This window comes from Mustela erminea, chromosome 5 (assembly GCF_009829155.1).
Source record: "Mustela erminea isolate mMusErm1 chromosome 5, mMusErm1.Pri, whole genome shotgun sequence".
NCBI classification, from domain to species: Eukaryota; Metazoa; Chordata; class Mammalia; order Carnivora; family Mustelidae; genus Mustela; species Mustela erminea.
Window position 1 is genome coordinate 81,591,904 of NC_045618.1, and position 21,304 is coordinate 81,613,207.

General features: G+C 35.1%; 1 protein-coding gene across 1 annotated transcript in view; it reads left to right on the top strand.

Moving 5' to 3' along the window:
* Positions 1 to 21,304, top strand: part of SCFD1 (sec1 family domain containing 1) — a 105,760-nt gene that overhangs the window by 52,164 nt on the left and 32,292 nt on the right. The window contains 3 exon segments of the mRNA XM_032343997.1: positions 7,305 to 7,401; positions 12,667 to 12,737; positions 14,794 to 14,873. Coding sequence (XP_032199888.1) covers positions 7,305 to 7,401; positions 12,667 to 12,737; positions 14,794 to 14,873 — 248 coding nt within the window.

Sequence of the window (21,304 nt, forward strand, 5' to 3'; positions counted from 1 at the left end):
GGGGCTTGCCATACAGTGTTAAATGGGTGTGCGAGAGGTGACATCCTTGCCTTGTTCCTGATCTTAGCTGGAAAGCATCTAGTTTCTCGTTATTTGCATTCTATTTTCTGAAATAGATTATAGAGAATTGTTATAATTTCTGCTTTAAATGCTTGACAGAATTCACTAGTGAGCACACCTAGACCTTAGGCTTTTTGTTGTGGAAGGTTATTTGTTATTGATCAATTTCTTTAATAGATGTAGATGTATTCACGTTATCTGTTTCTCTTCTAGTGAATTTTCATGGGTTGTGTCTTTTAAAGAAGTGAGTTATTTCACCTAGACTCTCAGGTTTATGGGCACAGAATTGTTCAAATACTCCATCATCCTTTTGATGTCATAGGATCAGTAGTAATGGCCTCTCTTTCATTTCTGATATTTTCCATTTGTGTTTTCTCTCATTTTTTCTTAGTTAACCTGGCTAGATATCTTATCAATTTTATTGATCTTTTCAAAGAGTCAGCTTTTGGTTCCAGTGATTTTTCTCTGTTAATTTCTTGTTTTTAATTTCACTGATTTCTGCTCTAATTTTTATTATTTCCTTTCTGGCACTTACTTTAAATAAGATTTACTCTTCCTTTCCTGGGTATATCTTTTAAGAGTTCAACACATTGTTGGTATAAACTAAAACTAAAAGCTTCTGAGAGTCATAGTAAACTAAGACTTCTTATGTTTATAAGTACCATATAAATCTCTATTTTTTCCAGAAATATTATAAGTAAAGCAGTTTTGGGTATTTCATTATAATAAGGTTGCTAATATTTGTATTTTTAATACTTTTTATCTATAAAGACAATTTCATTTACATGTTGAAATTTTTATGACATAGGTCACTTTAGTCATTTTATTTTTAGGAGTCAATATATAGTATAACTTATAGATTAAAGTTGTTTCTGTTTCCTAGAGCAGATTTGAGGCAGATTTCACAAATAGCGCATGGAACAAAAATAATGAAATAAAAATGGAATAGGTGACATACAGTTATGATGATAATTCTCAAATTTGGCTTTGTATTATCAGGCAAGCCAGATTCAAAAAAAGACAGATGTGATTAAGACAACAACAACAACAAACCCTTCCTGTCAGAAAGGAGAAGTTTTTTATTCTTTTTTAAAATTTTTTATTTATTTATTTTAAGTGAGCTCTGCTCCCACTATGGTGTTCAAATTCATGACCCCGAGATCAAGAGTCACATGCTACACTGACTAAGCCAGCCAGGGACCCTTAAATTTTCTTTCTTTCTATATATTTATTTACTTTAAGTATATTTTTTATTCTAAGCAAACTGTTGCTTAGCATCGGATTACAAAATACATTGCTCATATTGGGCGTTATCTAGAATAAATTGAGTGATGTAATGATACAGTATATTAATATCAGTTACACTTTTGTGTAATTAATTTTAATATAATTTTAACTCTTATACATATAAAATTTATATTTTAATATAAAATTACTTCTATATAATAACCTTAATGAAAGTCATGAGTTTAATATTAAATATAATTCAGGGCGCCTGGGTGGCTTAGTTGGTTGGGTGTTTGACTTTGATTTCCACTCAGGTCATGATGGGAGTCTGCTTGAGGTTCTCGGTCTTCTTCCCCTGCCCTCCTCCACCCTCGCTTGCACCTGCTTACACATTGTCTCCCCCTCTAAAATAAATAAAATCTTTTTATTTTAAAGATTTTATTTATTTATTTGACAGACAGAGATCACAAGTAGGCAGAGACGCAGACAGAGAGAGAGGAGGAAGCAGGCTCCCCTCTGAGCAGAGCCCGATGTGGGGCTCGATCCCAGGACCCTGGGACCATGACCTGAGCCGAAGGCAGAGGCTTTAACCCACTGAGCCACCCAGGCACCCCTAAATAAAATCTTTTAAAAAATTAAAAAATATATATAATTCAAAAAAAATATATATATATATATATAATTCAGTGAGGGAGTTTATGAGGTTTCCAAGTTAGTTAGGTCTAAGTTTATAGCGTTTAGTATCTAGAGTGGAAACATTGCATATTCTTTAAATAGTATGTTCCTACTTTTTTTCATTTGGATAGCAGAGAAGTTGAAGTTGCATATTTTGATTTGTGCCTGAAATGCTAGAAATTCAGTGTTCTTGGTTGAGAGAAAAATGTATCTATCTGGAAATGAAATAAGTGGTTAGATTGTTGGCCTGTTGTAAAAATTGAAGATCCTAACCAAGTTCCTTACTTTGAAAGTGCAAAGTCCATCACTGCATAGATGAGTTTTATTTATGATTTCTAAGTCATTCTGTCAAATGAACAAGTACTCCAGAGTAAATATATTCATCCACCCATGTCATAGAACACCTTCAAAGATAATTTCATGTATTATCTGGGTTTTGCACCACATATTTTTTTATGATGGCAAACCAGTTCAAACCCACCAGCGTGAAATGCAACAAAATGTACACCTAAATAATAGAAAATATATTAACTGCTATTTTGTTGTATCCTAGAAAGCAGTTGAGATTTGGAGAAATCGTTACCTTGCAGGGGACAGGACATATAATAATAAATAAGTAGTCACAAGGCGTTCATATTCTAGTGACAGAGCAACTGCAGACTTATGATAGAGCTTACAAATGCTACCCACCCAGGGGATTGGATATCCAAATACAGCACTAAAGGATGGTAGGGATTAAACATGTGAAGAAAGAAAGAAAAGGAAAAGCTAGGTTTTAAATGATCTTCAACTTAGGTATAGGTTATATTCTAAAAATACAGTTCTAAGTTCATCTTATCTTAGGCTCTGCTTTACTGTAGATAAGATGTGATTCATAGATCACCTGTTCTTTCAAACCCTGTTTAATTCATTATGTGGAATATTCCTAGTATTGTCTTTCAACTGAGAAGGGTTTATCATCCCCTCTCTCTCCTGTGAGAAGTAGAAGAAGAATATTGAGATTCCTAATGGTAAAAGGAGGTATAACTCTCATCCTTCCTTTTTTCTGTTTTTAAGTTGGGTGCAAAGCCCAACTCACGACTCTGAGAACAAGACCTGAGCTGAGGTCAAGAGTCAGACACTTAACCTACTGACCAGGTGCCCCAACTCTAATCCTTCTTACCTTTACTTTCACTGCTAACTTGTGCTAGGGGATAGAACTGGGGTTTGGAAAAGAGGGAAAGCCAAGAAATACTACTCTAGACTTTGTCATCAACCAGTCATTGACTAAGGTGAGGAGTGAGAATTGTACCTAGCAGTGAGCAGAGAGCACCAGAATGGTAGTGTTTGTAGCTAGAATGGAAAGAATGGGTAAGAGAAGGAAAAATCCCTTAAAGTTACAGAAAGGAAGAAGGAATTGGTTTCATACCCTGTACAGATGTCTCTTGGTAATGGTTTTTCAAAAGACAAATTAGGAATACTACTTACATCCCAGATAACTCTTAAGAATTCTCCATTTTTGTGAGTGAATGGGGCAAGCTGGTTTTTAAAAGTGCCCACTTCTGTTCTATTTCGAAATAGGCTGTTACCAGTCAAAAAAAGTTGTGCTTGTGTGTTTTATGTTAATTTAATATAAATGTTGAGGTAGTATACTGAAGAGTAAAAAACATCAGGCTGATTTTCCACTGGCAATTCTGAAATTGGGAGAAAAACACTAGAATTTTTAAAAAATCAGATTCTTTACTTAGCCCTTTTAAAGAGATTTTTGAGAAATTCATGGCTTTCAGAGTTCATATTCACTAGATGTAGTTTGTATTCCATGCATAGTCCTTTGGTTTTCTATAATACTCCCTTCCTACTATTTATTCTTGATATTTATTGAAGTTACTAAAAATCTGTTTATTATCTTGACCTTGTTATTTTGTTTTATATTTTTAATTTGTCTGTTTTACATGTAACTATTGTTATCCAAATTGTATTCTCCTTTAAACTCACATTATATAAAAATAATTAATCTTTGGGATTACAGAAATTATTTCTCTTGGTATTTTCCTTTACTTCAAGAAACTGAGAAAGGATCTCTAGATAATATATATATTGGCCAAAATAACCTTTTACACATATACATAAATTATGTGTATTACAAAAAAAAAGCCCAAATATGTACTAATCAACAAATATACTTTCTTTCATAAAGCATATACAAAAGAAGCAATAAATTATACTTGAGGAAAATATAATTTTCCCTACTCTTTATCTGTGGTGTACATTGGAGTCTGACCGGGATTTGAATCTGAACTCTCTACTACTTCTACTCTGGTAACCTTGAATAAATATATGTTTCTGTGTGTCTGTTTCTTCATCTTTAAAATGGGACTAATCATTCCTAGTTTATAGTATTACTTGAAGAATTAAATGAGATTATCTAAATTAATAGTTTTTAAATGCTAGTAGTGGTACTCTAGATCATTATAAGGACATTTGATGGGTCATTTATATCTATTTTATGTTTAGGGTTCTGCAGAAGATACGGTTTGAGAGTAAGGGTCCTGAGGTTCTCTGTTTAAAAGCATTTGAAAGCCATAGCTGCAAGTAAAATGCCTTGCACAAATAGATCCTGGACATAAACTAGGTCCCATATGCAGATTAGAAAATCTGGACTTTGCTCCTTTCCCTCTTTTATGGGAATCGGTATATTAAAGTGCTAAGTTACTTTTCTTTTCTGCTTTATCGAAGTATAATTTACATACCATACAGCTCACCTATTTAAAGTGTATGATTCATTAGTTTTTAGTATATTTACAGAGTTGTGCAGCCACAGCCAAAATGTACTTTTAGAACATTTCCATCACCTCCAAAAGAAACTCCCTATTCATTATTAGTCAAACTAACTTATTTTGGATTCTATTTCTATTGCCTATTAGAACTTTAAATGTAAGTATGTTGATATATCAAGAAGAAAGCAAAAGAAATCTAATGAACCATGTTTCTTCCCTGATTTGTGTGTACAGACATTAAAGTCCATTATGGCCCTTAGAATACTTAATTTTATGTATTAAATCACCAAAGACAATTCTTTGCATTTTTCACTTCTAGAAGTTCATTTATCTATTCTCATGACTTCTAAAGATTAGTACTTGATCTGTGTATGTCCTGCTCTTGGTTGAAAAATTCAACAAATACTTTGTCAAGTACTTGTTATCAGCCAGGTGCTATTTAGACTCCCAGGGTGAAACGATTAAACAATTTCTAGAGGGGTGGGATGTAAACAAAGAAGAGTAATAAAGTGTGATCATACTATGAAGAGGTATATATGATGCTGATGGTACACATTCAAGGGAATAATAAATTCTTCCAGCCAAGAAGGAGATTGAGGGAGGGGCAAGAAGAGAAAGAAATGGAGATTGAAGAGAGTTGCACAGAAGTTCGTCCTTAATGAATAGAATTCACTGCACAGGTAATGGAGAAGGAATATATTCTTAAAAAGCTAAGAGACTAACCCAAGCCTGTGCTTAGAGGACTAAAAGCATACATGATGTTTAATGAAAAGTGAGGTTATTTGATGTGACTAAAGGAAACTAAATACAGTGAATAGTGGTGAAACAGAAAAGGTTGGCTAGAGAAGATTATGAGGGCCTGAAGTCAGCTTAATACAGTTTTAGCACCTCCCACCTCCTCTTTCCTGGCTCCACTCTACAGATAATTAGCCTTTTCCAGTTAATATTCAGTTCACATTAACATAGTTGCTACTGCCATCATCCTAGTTCCCCTGGAGTTACCTTTGACTTTTTTTCACTACCTTGCTTCCCATCTCCATTCACATGTTATTACATATCTGTCTCTTTCCATTCCCACAGCCACTATCATGGTCTCTTTCCTAGGATCTCTTTCCTATTTCTTTTGTCCATTTTAATATTATATTTTTCCATTCCTAAGACTTCACCTCTTAATCTGTGGTACTGAAAGAAGCTTTATACAGTAGCTAAAATAGTTCCTGCCTGAGCACTATGAAGGGTCAAAAGATTTGTAAGAAGGAAAACTCTGTTTACAGAGTTTATTATACTACTAGGAGTGGACTGACAAGGGAATTCCCTATGTATTGATACAGAATAGATTGTTGAGTTAAAGCAAGGAACAGAAGAGTATAGTATATTCCCTTTGTGTCAAAAAGCAGAATACTAGGATATAGACCCTATTTTCTTACATTTTGCATAAAGGAACTGGACAACTATAGAAGAAATAATTGAAGTAAATATCCATAGGCATAGGGGTAGAAGAGAAGATGGGTGAGGACAGGTCTCAAAATACACCTTTTTATGTTGTTTTGATTTTTAACGTATTTTAAAGTATTTCATCTATTTAAAACTCTGGCCTTGTGTGCCACTGCGGGGGGATGGGACTGAAGGACTCTGACTGACTTTCTGTTACCTTATATATGAAATCACTCCTTACTTTACCATTCAGAATTCTGCACTCTGATTATGCCATGGTATGATCCGTTTCACTGACATGACCTCTGTTCATGTCCCCAAATCACTTTCAAAACTTAAGTCAAAATACATTACTTTCTCCTCTACAGTTGGTTAACTGTTTATTTCACTCTTTCATTTTAGCTTAATATATTTATGTTCTATGTTTATAGTTTGGTTCTTCATTGGTATCTCTGAGTATTCTAATTTATTTCATGAATGTTTTCTACTCCTAGATTGTGAACACTTTCAATAGAAATTATATTCTTTTCTCTTTGGTATTATTGAATCATAATTTAGTAGATACTCGGTAATGATAATTTTTATTTACCTTGGAGGAACCTAACATTTTAACTTCTTTTGGATAATTTTAATAAATTTTAATTCAGAAGAGGTATCATACAGAAAAGCTAAGTTTGACTACTTTTCCATTACCTAAAACTTCAAAGAATTAAGTAGGAAAATTAGTTTTATTTAAAAACCACTGAAAATTATTTAGGGTAATTTTCTGTGTAGTTAAGGTAAAAATGTATGGATTTGTGGACTAAAAAAGTAAACATAACCTAACTACCTGACATTAATTTGCATGGAATACAATATAATTTATATGCTAGTTGCTAATTAATATAGTAAATGAGATTGGTGTGATTTTTCTCTTTGCTAATATATGTATAATATGCAGAATTACTTCTGAATTTGTAAGTCAGATATGATAAAATAGGCAATTGTTTTTCACATTAAGTAATCAAAAGTAAGAAACTTTGAAAATAAATTCTATTAGAAAATGCTTGTTTTTAAAAATTGATCATAAAACATAGAAACTTGTAAGCTGAGAGGCCCTTAGTATGTTTTTATTACTTGATGTAGCCTAATCTAATATTTATTTTGAAACAGGCAAGAAAACTAGATGTATATTTTGAATACGAAGAAAAAATAATGAGCAAAACTACTCTGGATAAATCTCTTCTAGATATAATATCAGATCCTGATGGTATGTACCATAAATTCAAGGTTAATGTTAAGATTCACAGTTGATGAAACCAGCGTTTCAATTTAAGTAATATCTGAATAGAATAATTTTTTTTCTGACAACCCATGCTAATAATGAGATAACTAAATGAGCTATTTTCTGTTGAGAAGTTTGTAGCAAAGCATTTCTTAAAGTGGAAAAATGATTTGCATTTTATTTTATTGAACTTTTCTCTCATGGTATTTAAGAACTTGTTATATTCATTTATTTAATGTGATAATATATCTAAAGTTCAATTTCTGCTGATTTTCGGAAGATTTTTGAAGGTATAACATTCAAAGCAGGTGTCTCTAAGTGTTATACTTTCTAATTACCTTGGGTTTTTTTTTTTTTTAAGATTTTATTTATTTATTTGGCAGACAGAGATCACAAGTAGTCAGAGAGGCAGGCAGAGAGAGAGGAAGGGAAGCAGGCTCCCCACTGAGCAGAGAGCGGGGCTCCATCCCAGGACCCTGGGATCATGACCTGAGCTGAAGGCAGAGGCCTCAACCCACTGAGCCACCCAGGCGCCCCTCTAATTACCTTGGTTTAACCCTAAAGAGTTTCCTAAAAAAATATATCTAAAACTGAATTCTGTTTTAAATATTTAGGGAATTTACTTTAGAAGAAACTCCTTAATCAGTCCCTTTATATTTGCATTTAACTATTTCTATATTAGCTTTTCTTAAAACAAGATAGGATTCTTTGTACTTAAAAAATGTATTGTAATTATTGCTTTCAATTATAATGATCATGGGATCCGTATAGGTTTTATCCTCTAAAATTATACTTTAGAGACTTGATCATTTCAGAGTAGCTTTCAATTCAAATTTCAATGCTTTTCCAAAATGAATAAAAAAGTAAATAAGCTTTTCAGTTTATATTTTGCATATAAATTATTTAGCTGAATGATGATGGTTTTTGAGTTAGAGTTAGGTATGAGTTTTAGACCTTATTCCAAGTTGAAAAATAATAAAGTCCAAATTGTAATTAGAGATTCTACTCCTAAAAACTTCTAAGAAGCTGTAAATATTGCTCACACTTTTAAGAAGCTAGATTTGTAGTGAGAACCCAGCATTTTGAAGGTATTTACACTTGTGATATCTAGCACCAATGTGGGGCTCAACCTCCTGCATTTGCAATGAAAAAATGCAAAATATATAAGCCATCACTTCAGAGCTATTCCTTATTATTTACAATAAGTTTTAAGTAAAAGCAAATAAATGTGTTGATAGAAAAACAATCAGACCCTTCCTGTTTTCTTTCCCTTACTTTTTTGGTTTATTTGTAAAGACATTAAGAATTGCAGAACAAGGTAGGTCTTCATGCAAAGTGGAATTCTGGTGCCACTTTAACCCAGAACAAGATGTTGGAACCTGAGCAAGATAAGAAGGGCAACCACATTTGGGGTAGAGGGAAGACTGGTGATCTACCATGAAGTGTCAAAGCCCCCAGTGAATTGAGCAGAGTATCCACATGTGAAAGCATGGTATATAAAAGCTCTAACAGGGTGCCTGGGTGGCTCAGTGGGTCAAGCTTCTGCCTTTGGCTCAGGTTGTGATCTCAGGGTCCTGGGATTGAGCCCTGCATCGGGTTCTCTGCTCAGTGGAGAGCCTGCTTCCCCCCTCTCTCTCTGCCACCTGCCTCTCTGCCTACTTGTGATCTCTCTGACAAATAAAATCTTATTTAAAAAAAAAAAAAAAAGCTCTAACAGATTGAGGAAGGTGACTGTACACAGGAGCAACCCAGCATCAATCTAAGTGGGGTGAGAAGTGTGGCCAGGCATGTGAGTGTGTCCACTGTAGGGAATCAGAGCCCAAATGGAGTGAGAGGACGTCCATGCAGGCAAGGGGATGGCTGCAGAGATAGGATATTTGTTACATACCACAGACTGGTTAAATAAGTGTGTATGTCAGATAATACAAAAGGAGCTAGGTTTCCTGTTGTCAAGGAAGGAAGTTATAAATATGGAAAGGGAGAAGAATATAATGAGACCTGTAATGTTGGATTGGAATTAAGGTGTCATTGTAGACTTGTGTTTTCACTACGTATTTGTCAGAGAAATAAATACAGATAGGTGTGTGTACACCTATATGTGTTCCCTAGTCCAGCCAAATAAGCAGGGGTGGAGAAACAATACTCCAGTAGTAAAGATTTTATCTTATAAATACCATTTTGTGCTCATTGGAGAAGTAGTTGATTCCAGGGCTGAGGTAGGAAGAGAAAATACAAAATGAGCCTAGATTAGTTTGTTGTGTCAGAAAACAAGGAATATACTCAGAAAGTGATGGGACATGTCAAAGAGACCCAGAAGTCAGCTTGAAGTGACCCCCAGTGGGGAGATCATGACATCATGAGTATCAAAATAAATAATGATAACAGATTATAACTCACTGAATGAAACAGGAAGCCATCAGTCCACAGAGATAATAGTAAAAGAGTAAGTTCAAGTTTCACAGGATATTTAGTTTCAAATTACCTCCCTGCAAAATACTTCTTAATTACAAAGAGAAAACTAACTTTACAGTGGAGAAGTATGATAGATCCCTTACTAGGTAATCTCAGTGAACACCATCAGTAATGAGACATATTGAAATAATGCCCCATCCAGTAGGATGCAATACAAAGAACATAGTTTTCTCTTGTGATATTCCTGCCAAAGGTGTATAACTTGAATCTGATCATGAGGAAATATCAAACAAAATTTAATTGTGAGATATTCTACCAAAAAAACAAAAACAAAAACAAAAAAAAGCCTGTAATCTCCTAAAACATCAAGGCCATGGAAGTCAAGGAAAGACTGAGGAACTGTTTCATACAGAAGTTAACTGTATGTTGTGTGGCAGCTGTATATCCCACATGATGCTAAAATTGATCCTTTTGTCATAAAGGATGTTACAGGCTAGTGGTGAAACTTGAAATGACATCTGAGGATTATATGTTATTACTAATTTATCAGTGCTGATTTCCTGATTTTGATAGTTGTTATATTGAGCTTATTATATTGAGGAATGTCTGACATTCGGGAATGATGGGACAGCAGGTCAAAAACTTACTCGCAAATTGTTCAGAGAGATAAAAAGCTTTCTGAATTCTGCTTAAAACTTTTCCCTAAGATACATCCGATTACTCAGTAAGAAAAGTGACTTTAAAATTGAAGCAGTTCCAGTGGAAGCGTAGGTATGACAGGAGGACCCAGGCTGCCAGTTGGAGGTTCTAGAGTACTTGCAGTTGTAAAGGATGCATTTTTGTAATTTCCATTTGATTCCTCTGTGATTAATATTTTTGTAAAGATTTTATGTATTTATTTGACAGAGACATCACAAGTAAGCAGAGAGGGAAGCAGGCTTCCCGCTGAGCAGAGAGCCTGATACAGGGCTCGATCTCAGGACCCTGAAACCATGACCTGGGCCAGAGGCAGAGGCTTAACCCACTGAGCCACCCAGGGGCCCCTGTGATTAATATTATTATAAGCATCAGGATATTCTCCAACTCTTACCATCATAGTATTCTTAAAATCCTTAGCAGAAATTTTGAGGGCTTATTATTAACACTATAGCAACTATAAAATATGTTTCTCCTTGAAGAAGAGAATGGGAACTCTCTCTTCTTTAAGCAGAATAAGTGCCTGCTATTAGAAAGGCTATACTGGATGCTGAGGATGTTGATTTACAGGCCCCTAAAACTCTGAAGGAGGGGAGTCTTTGTCTCCTGTTTTAGGAGTGGTGGTCCCATGAGCCTGCAGCAAGCCTCATTGTTTGTTTGTTTGTTTTTCTCTTTGCCTTCTAACTACTTAGTCATAGTTGCAGGAAATGCACAGTGGAACAGGGTAACTAAAGCCAAAGCTTTCAGGATAGAGCACCAAAAAGGGAGAGCCAGGGGAATTGGAAACTACCAAGATTGCGGAGAGGAAGGAGCTCAGGAAAGCAACCTCATAAAGTTGTTTATGAATTCCTGGGCTCACCCCTGAGCTGCACATATGTGAATTAGATCCTAAACGGTATTATTTCAAAGACTGCGAGTTGAAGGGCTAGACAGTTTCCCAGTTCCCATAGTGTCCACTAGATGGTTGGACAGATCCAGTAGCACTGCAGAAGTTTTTGAAAATATAAATCAGTGATGGAGCCACAACCCACAGAAAGCTGTTGGAACTTTGGCCTGAACCCAGCCAACAAATTACCTGCTAAACAAAAATAGCTTTCTCCTAGGACTTAAACAAGACCCTGAATTTCATAACCTGATTTTCAAAATGTCCAAGATACATTTATTTGTAAATATCAGAACTTTGGAAAACCCATCATTGATCTTTATTACCGTTCATTGTCATATTTAGGGAATAAGGATAATTTGAGAATAGTTATCTGGATTCTGAACAATATAAAAAATCGATAGTTCACTAGTCATGTTTTGAAAAAATTTTCCTAGTTTTTATTCTATAATAAAGTGTAACAGTTTCAAGTTCTTGAGTGTTAGGATAAACACTTTGAAGTGAGAGTGCATATTGTTATTTGTTGGTGGTGAAATTTTGTTACCACTGGCCAGTGCTTTGCACCAGAGTACACCCAGTAGCAGAGGGGGAAATAAATGAGTTTTTCTGTCCAGTTTTGGGCTCTGGGTAATAGGATTAGCAGATCAGACCCATTGCAAGCAAGAAATTTCCTTGAAATCTCATGTTTTGTCTTAAACAATTTCAGGCAAATATATTTTGTATTATACAACAGTGTTTATTTTAATATAAATGTATTCTTTTTCCAAATCTTATAAGTGATACGGTACCCTTCAGGAAGAGACATTTATATGGTGACCACACTTTTGAGAAGTACTAAAGTTTTGTAACCCGAAACCTAGAATGACCATATAGCTAGTTTCCCCGAACAGTCTCATTTTTATATCTGTTGTCCTTACATAATTATTACAGCATCCCCTTTCCATCTCTGTGATTACCCTACCTTATGCCTTTCTTTCTTTCTTAGTTCACATACAAAATATAAATCTCTTACACATATTTTGAAAGATAGAATGGACATACTTCTGTATTCCATTCCTTTAATCCCACAGCATTTAATATTTTTTCCATATCTGTATTGTACATGGGTATAGTTATAGTGCCTGTAATCTTAAGTCAGTTAAATCAAGAACCATATTTTATCTTTTCACAGTTATGTGCCTTAAATTTTTATATACTTGTGTTGACTATAATACTTAACCAGAATTATGAAAGTTTTTTTATTTATATTCCCTATGTAGCAGGAACTCCAGAAGATAAAATGAGGCTGTTTCTTATTTATTATATAAGTGCACAGCAGGCACCCTCTGAGGTATGTCCTCCTTGTTCAGTTATTGGGTAGAAGGGGAAATATTTGTCTGTTTCAAAAATAAAAGACCAGATCACTATGGCCAAATAACTACCTCATTCCTTTCTTTAAAAGAAAAACAGTTTGTTAAGGCTAGTTCTATTTATTGCTGAGTTTTTATAGCAGTATTTGTTGTCATAAAGAGAACTATCCACTCATGAAATGTCTGACCACTTCTAAGTTGTTGGGATATGAATTGGATTCAAATGGCCAAGATTCTTATTTCTGGAAAATAGCTATTGTAAACTGAATTAGCCAAGTTTGCTATGCTTTTTGAAACATTGGTCTTATTTCTTATTATGTGATAATCTTAAAAGCTCTGTTTCTTTGAGCTATAGCCACTAATGTCTTCCAGTGAATTTATCTGTAACCTAAGGTAAAAATTTGGTAATATTTTAAGGTTATTAAAACTAATGTTCATTATAGAATATAAGGAGTCAGTTGTAAGAATACTCAGAGTTCCAAAAAGTTACATTAATACTGTAATTTTAAATTTATTGAGATTAAACTTCAGATTTATATCTGTCATATTTTTCATAGAAAAATAAAGTTGACTTTTTTATATTGCAAATAACTTCTGTATCAATAAATTTCTAAGAATGATTGGAAAATGATACATTTTCCTTTCTGAAAGATTTTTTTTTTCCCTCACTGGAAGATTGGGTAATTTTTTGAGTAATTTTGTTGTTTTTCATTTTATGTGGTAGGCCATCAGTTGCTTTTGAAGAAAAAAAATGTTTAGGTAATTGATTTTTGAAGGCAAATGGTGATTTTGGTGTCAGTGTTGTTGCCAGGTTAGAGGCCAGCTAACTCTCTCTAATGTTAACTCAGTGAAATTTTACTGGATGAGCAACAAGCATGAGAATTTTAGAGATGACATCTAGAATGATATAATTGTAAACGTCTTTCCTTCTCTGGCAGCATTTATTTTTAAAAGTCTGTTTGATCATAACACTTCTTTTGGTCAAAAATCTCTGGTGCATTAAAACAGTAAACTAAACCCAGTATTTCCTTTAGGCCAATTCTGCTTTATTTTGGGCATATAGCTTTTATTTTAATTCAGTAAGCAAGTGTGGTTTTCTTTTCAGGAATATCTCGTACCTGTATCTTAGGGGATTTTTATAGACTTTATATATAGGTGTGTATATATATATATATATATATATATATATATATATATATATTATATACATATATATATAAAGAATTAAAGCCTATTTATAGTATTTTCTTAAGAATTTATTAATTTAAAAGTTAATTCCATGTTCCCTTATTTTGACCACATATTTTTATTTATTTTTGGTAAGGACCATGTCTTTTCATAAGTTTAAGTGATCACTAAGAGGCTTAAAGCAAATTATGACAGCCTGATAGCCCCCAAAATGCAAAGGAGTAAACATCTCTGTTGAGCTTTAAATGTCTGTCTTGTAAAATTTTTATGGTGGAGTCACTATGATGATAGGCTTTTATAAAGTACAGGAATTCAACTACACTTACTCATCAGGAAACAAAAATAGCAAGAAAGAGAAAACAATTTTTTAAAAAGTGTAAGACACCTGATACTCAGTTAATGAATTTGGACCATAAGAGTGCATATGAGAGGGGAAAACCTGAATCTACATTTCCCATCAGTCAATGTCATGTCACAATATCCCCTTGTGTTTCTGGTTTTAAAATGCTCTTTGTCTAGTCAGATATTTATTTATTGCTTATCCCAAGGAAAGGCAGTCTATTTCAAAAATGGAGAAAAAAATGGCTTTGTTGGACTCACTGAGGGATGACAGAATACTGGCTAGGTGATTTGGGAGCCTGACAAAGGTAATTTTCATTAGATATGATTTTTGTCTCAGGTGCTCACTTATATACTCACTTAAAATATGACTCCACTCTACTTGGGTACCTAGAATTTAAACTCATGCCTTTGGTCTAACTTTTTGATTGATCAAGTAATAACAAACAAAATGGTCTTCTCTTTCACAAAAGTAAAATTTTTTATGATACCATTCTTTGCTTATTTCAGGCTGATTTGGAGCAATACAAAAAAGCTTTAACTGATGCAGGATGCAACCTTAATCCCTTACAATATATCAAACAGTGGAAGTAAGTTTTATTTTCTTCTTATATAAGAGAGTACAATAGAAGTAGAGTTCCCAAGAAAATGGGAATGTTAACAAGAAAATTTAATAGTATCTTTTTTCTGATTTTTCTTAAATTCAGTAGCATAAATATTTCCCTATCTGGCCCTCACTGTCCACAATTTAAAATTACATAAAATAGTGCTAATTTTCTTTCCTACACAAGTTTATATTTTCTTTACTGATTAGATTAAGAACATCAAAGACTGAAATGTTTGGATCACATGTCTCAAAAACATTAAAAGAAGGTTTTAATTTCACTTGTAGAGAAATGCAGATTAACATAGGGCAAAAATTTAGGAAAGTGCTGTGCCAAGGATATAGGCAGGTTAATTGGTGCATTAAATTCTGCTATTAAAAACACATATTGTCACAATTTTTGCTAGATGGTATAAAAATAATTTTTTTAGAGAACTAGAATTTTTGTTTTTTTTTTTTTTCCAGGTGGTAATTTATTTCTTAATTGATTAATTTTTTGTTAATTAATATATAATGCATTGTTTCATATAATGTGTAAGAATGCATTATTATTTGGTACAGGTCTGTGATTTATCAGTCTTATACCATTCACATCATTCATCATATCACATACCTTCCCCATGCCCATCACCCAGCCACCCCATCCTTCCTACCCCCTTCACTCCAGCAACCCTCAGTTTGTTTCCTGAGATTAAGAGTGTCTTACAGTTTGTCTCCCTCTCTGGTTTTGTCTTGTTTCATTTTTTCCTCTCTTCCCCTATGATCCCCTGCCTTATTTCTCAAATTCCACATATCATTGGGATCATATGATAATTGTCTTTCTCTGATTGACTTATTTCACTTAGCATAATACCCTCTAGTTCCACCCATGTCATTGCAAATGGTAAGATTTCATTTTTGATGGCTACATAATATTCCATCATATATATATGTGTGTGTGTATACCACATCTTGTTTATCCATTCATCTATCGATAGACATCTAGACTCTTTCCATGGTTTGGCTATTGTGGATATTGCTGCTATAAACACTGGGGTTGCACATGCCCCTTCGGATCACTACATTTGTATCTTTGGGGTAAATACGTAGTAGTGCAATTGCTGAGTTGTAGGGTAGCTCTATTTTCAACTTTCTGGGGAACCTTCATACTGTTTTCCAGAGTAGCTGCACCAGCTTGCATTTCCACCAACAGTGTAGGGGGGTTCTCCTTTGTCTGCATCCTTACCAACATCTATCATTTCCTGACTTGTTAACTTAGCCCTTCTGGCTTCTGTGAGGTGGTTATCTCGTTGTGGTTTTGATTTATTTTTCCCTGATGCCAAGTGATGTTGAGCACTTTTTCATGTGTCTCTTGGCTATTTGGATATTTGGAAAAGTGTCTGTTCATATCTTCTGCCCATTTCTTGATTGGATTATTTGTTCTTTGGGTGTTGACTTTAATTAGTTCCTTGTAGATTTTGGACACTAGCTCTTTATCTGATACGTCATTCACAAATATCTTCTCCCATTCTGTCAGTTGTCTTTTGGTTTTGTTGACTGTTTCCTTTGCTGTGCAAATGCTCTTCATCTTGATGAAGCCCCTTGAATAGTTCATTTTTGCCCTTGCTTCCCTTGCCTTTGGCGATGTTTCTAGGAAGAAGTTGCTGTGGCTGTGGTTGAAGAGGTTGCTGCCTGTGTTCTCCTCAAGGATTTTAATGGATTCCTGTCTCACATTGAGGTCTTTAATCCATTTTGAGTCTATTTTTGAGTGTGGTGTAAAGAAATGGTCCAGTTTCATTCTTCTGCGTGTGGTTGTCCAGTTTTCCTAGCACCATTTGTTGAAGAGACCCATCTTTTTTCCATTGGACAGTCCTTGCTGCTTTGTTGACGATTAGTTGACTATAGAGTTGAGGGTTTATTTCTGGACTCTCTGTTCTGTTCCATTGATCTGTGTGTCTGTTTTTGTGCCAGTACCATACTGTCTTAATGATTACAGCTTTGTAATAGAGCTTGAAGTCTGGAATTGTGATGCCACCAGCTTTGCTTTCCAACATTCCTCTGGCTATTCAAGGTCTTTTCTGGTTCCATACAAATTTTAGGATTATTTGTTCCATTTCTGTGAAAAAAGTTGATGGTATTTTGATAGGGATTGCATTGAATGTGTAGATTGCTTTAGGTAGCATAGACATAGGCTTTAGGTAGCATAGACATAGGCATAGCATAGACATTTGTTCTTCTAATCCATGAGCATGGAACATTTTTCCATTTCTTTTGTGTCTTCCTCAGTATCTTTCATGAGTATTCTATAATTTTCTGCGTACAGATTTTTTGTCTCTTTGATTAGATTTATTCCTAGGTATCTTGTGGTTTTGGGTGCAATTGTAATGGAATCGACTCCTTAATTTCTCTTTCTTCTGTCTTGGTGGTGGTGTATAGAAATGCAACTGATTTCTGTACATTCTTTTTATATCCTGACACTTTTCTGAATTCCTGTATGAGTTCTAGCAGGTTTGGGGTGGAGTCTTTTGGGTTGTCCACATAAAGTATCATATTACCTGCGAAGAGTGAAAGTTTGACTTCTTTGCCAATTTGGATGCCTTTTATTTCTTTCTGTTGTCTGATTGCTAAGGTTAGGACTTCTAGTACTATGTTGAATAGCAATGGTGATCATGGACAGCCCTGCCGTGTTCCTGACCTTAGGGGAAAAGCTCTCAGTTTTTCCCATTGAGAGTGATATTCGCTGTGAGCATTCCATAAATGGCTTTTATGAAACTGAGTTATGTTCCCTCTGTTCCTATACTGTGAAGACTTTTAATCAAGAAGGGATGCTTTATTATGTCAGATGCTTTTTCTGCATCTATTGAGAGTATCATATGATTCTTATTCTTTTATTAATGTGTAGTATATCACATTGATTGATTCATGAATGTTGAACCAACCTTGCAGTCCACGAAATGTTGTTCTTTTATTAATGTGTAGTGTATCACATTGATTGATTCATGGATGTTGAACCAACCTTGCAGTCCAGGAATAAATCCCACTTGGTTGTGGTGAATAATCTTTTTAATGTACCACTGAACTCTTTTGGCTAGTGTTTTGGTGAAAATTTTTGCATCCATGTTCATCAGGGATATTGGTCTATAATTATCCTTTTTGATGGGGTCTTTGTTTGGCTTTGGGATCAAGGTAATGCTGGCCTAAAATGAGTTTGGAAGTTTTCCTTCCATTTCTGTTTTTTGAAACAGTTTCGGAAGAATGGGTATTAATTCTTCTTTAAATATTTGGTAGATTTTCCCTGGGAAGCCATCTGGCCCTGGGCTTTTGTTCTTTGGGAGATTTTTTTTATGACTGCTTCAATTTCCTTGCTAGTTATGGGTCTGTTCAGGTTTTCTCTTTCTCTTTCTTCCTGGTTCAGAATTGGTAGTTTTTACATCTCTAGGAATGCATCCATTTCTTCCAGATTGTCTGATTTGTTGGCATATAGTTGCTCATAATATGTTCTTATAATTGTTTGTATTTCTATGGTGTTGGTTGTGATCTCTCCTCTTTCATTTATGATTTTATTTATTTGGGTCCTTTAGGTTTTCTGTTTGATAAGTCTGGCTAGGGGTTTATCAATCTTACTCTTTCAAAGAACCAACTCCTAGTTTCATTGATCTGTTCTGCTGTTCTTTTCATTTCTCTTTTGTTGATTTCTGCTCGGATCTTTATTATTTCTCTTCTGCTGTGTTTAGGCTCTATTTGCTGTTCTTTTTCCAGCTCCTTTAGGTGTAGGGTTAGGTTGTATATTTGAGACCTTTCTTGTTTCTTGAGAAAGGCTTGTATTGCTGTATACTTTACTCTTAGTACCGCCTTTGCTGAATCCCAAGGATTTTGAACAGTTTAATTGGGGCATTTAGCCCATTTACGTTCAGAGTAACTATTGAAAGGTATGAATTTAGTGCCATTGTATTGCTTGTAAGGTGACTGTTACTGTATATTGTCTCTGTTCCTTTCTGGTCTATGTTACTTTAAGATTCTAGCTTTGCTTAGAGGACCTCTTTCAATATTTCCTGTAGGGCTGGTTTGGTGTTTGCAAATTCTTTTAGTTTTTGTTTGTCCTGGAAGCTTTTTAACTCTCCTATTTTCAATGACAGCCTAACTGGATATAGTATTCTTGACTGCATATTTTTCTTAGTTGGTGCTCTGAATATGTCATGCCAGTCCTTTCTGGCCTGCCAGGTCACTGGATAGGTCTGCTGCCAGTCTGTTGTTTCTATCATTATAGGTTATAGACCTCTTGTCCTGAGCTGCCTTCAGAATTTTCTCTTTGTCTTTGAGATTTGTAAGTTTTACTATTAGATGATAGGGTGTTGACATATTTTTATTGATTTTTGACAAGGGTTCTCTGTGCCTTCTCGATTTTGATGCCTGTTTCCTTCCCCAAATTAGGGAAGTTCTCCACTATACTGTGGTCCAATATACCATCTGCCCTTCTTTTCTTCTTCTCGAATCCCTATTATTATATTGTTTTGTTTATGATATCACTTATCTCTCAGATTCTCCCCTCGTGATCCAGTAGTTGTTTATCTCTCTTTTTCTCAGCTTCTTTATTCTCCATCATTTGGTCTTCTGTATCACTAATTCTGTCTTCTGCCTCATTTATCCCAGGAGTTAGAGCCTCCATTTTTTTTTTTGCATCTCATTAATAGCCTTTTTGATTTTGACTTGGTTAGACTTTACATCTCCAAAAAGGGATTCTCTAGTATCCTCTATGCTTTTTTCAAGCCCAGCTATTATCTTTATAATCATCATTCTGACCTGTAGCTCCAATGTCTGACTAATGTCCATGTTAATTAGGTCCCTGTCAGTTGGTACTGCCTCTTATTTTTTTTTTTGAGGTGAATTTTTCTATTTTTTTTGTTTTTCCATTTTGTCCAGAAAAGAATAGATATATAAGAGAACAAGATGCTAAAAGGTAACAATGACCCCAGAAAAATATACACTACACAAATCAGAAGAGACCCGAAACTGAAGGGATAAGGGAAAAAAAAAAAAAAAGAATAAAATCAGGCTGGGGAATAAAACAGAGGCACTCACTAGATTTTGGGCATATTTTGGCTCTTTAGAAGAGACTGTCTGCCAAAATTTTAAAGAAAGAGAAACTTACATATATACAAAAAATAAGGTTAACTACAGTGAAGGAATAAAATATGACTATAAAAGTGAAAATTAAGATTTTAAAAGAATTGTTAAGATAATAAGTTGGTTGAAAAAGGAAAGAAGAGGGGTGGCTGAGTGGCTCAGTTGATTAAGTGTCTGCCTTTGGCTTGCATTGTGATCCTAGGGTCCTGGGATCAAGCCCTGCATCAGGCTCCCTGCTCAGTGGAGGGCTTGCTTCTCCCTCTCCCTCTGCCTGCTGTTCTGCCTACTTGTGTGCTTGCTCTCTCTCTCTCTCTATCTCTCTCTGGCAAATAAATAAAATATTTAAAGGAAAAGAAAAATTCAAAATAAAATAGAGCTCCCCCCACCCCCCATGTCAGCTGGCTCCTGGCAACTGACAGAGCAGCAGAGCACAATGCACAAAACTGAACTTTTAAAAGTCTGCTCAACTGAGGGAATGTCACTCCAGTGGCTAAGTGGGGTGTAGAGCCCTCACTGGTACACTGTGGTCTCAGGACCCTCGGGGGCACAGAAAGACTTGGGGTGCCTGAGTGTGGCAGAGCTCCCACGTATCAGAGCGGGGAAGCTGGCTGCAAAAACAGAGCTCCCCTCCCTCCCCCGGGAGGAGTGGCATGGGAGCACACTACAGGAATCTGCTGGGTTTGGAGATTCCAAATGGGGCCCTGTGCTAAAGATGGAAATGCTCAGTCGTAGGCCAGGTGAGCAAGGAGTGTGGCCCGAGACCAGGGAGACAGCCATTTTCATTCTCTCCTCCAAAGCTGTACAGAAAGCTTTCAGGGAACAAAAGCTACTAAGAGCAAACCCAAGCAAAATTAGTTAGCCTGGCCCCTGGCAAGGGCCGTGCAATTCTGCTTGGGGCAAAGACACTTGAGAATCACTGCAACAGACCCCTCCCCAGAAGATCAGCAAGAACATCTAGCCAAGACCAAGTTTACCAATAAATGAGAACTGCAAAACCCCAGTGCTGGGGGAATATAGCACATGGAATTCATGGCTTTTTTTCCCATGATTCCTTAGTCTTTCAAAGTTAACTTTTAAAATTTTCTTTATTTTTTTCTTTTTCTTTTTTTTTTTTTTGAATTTTTCTTTTCCTTTAAATATTTTATTTATTTGCCAGAGAGAGAGAGAGAGAGAGAGCAAGCACACAAGTAGGCAGAACAGCAGGCAGAGGGAGAAGAAAGCAGTCAGTTTATTCCCCTCAAAGGACAGCATGAGCAAAGATATATGTCTGAGGATGAGGAAGTATGGAATGTGGGGAACAATAAAGAGATTTAA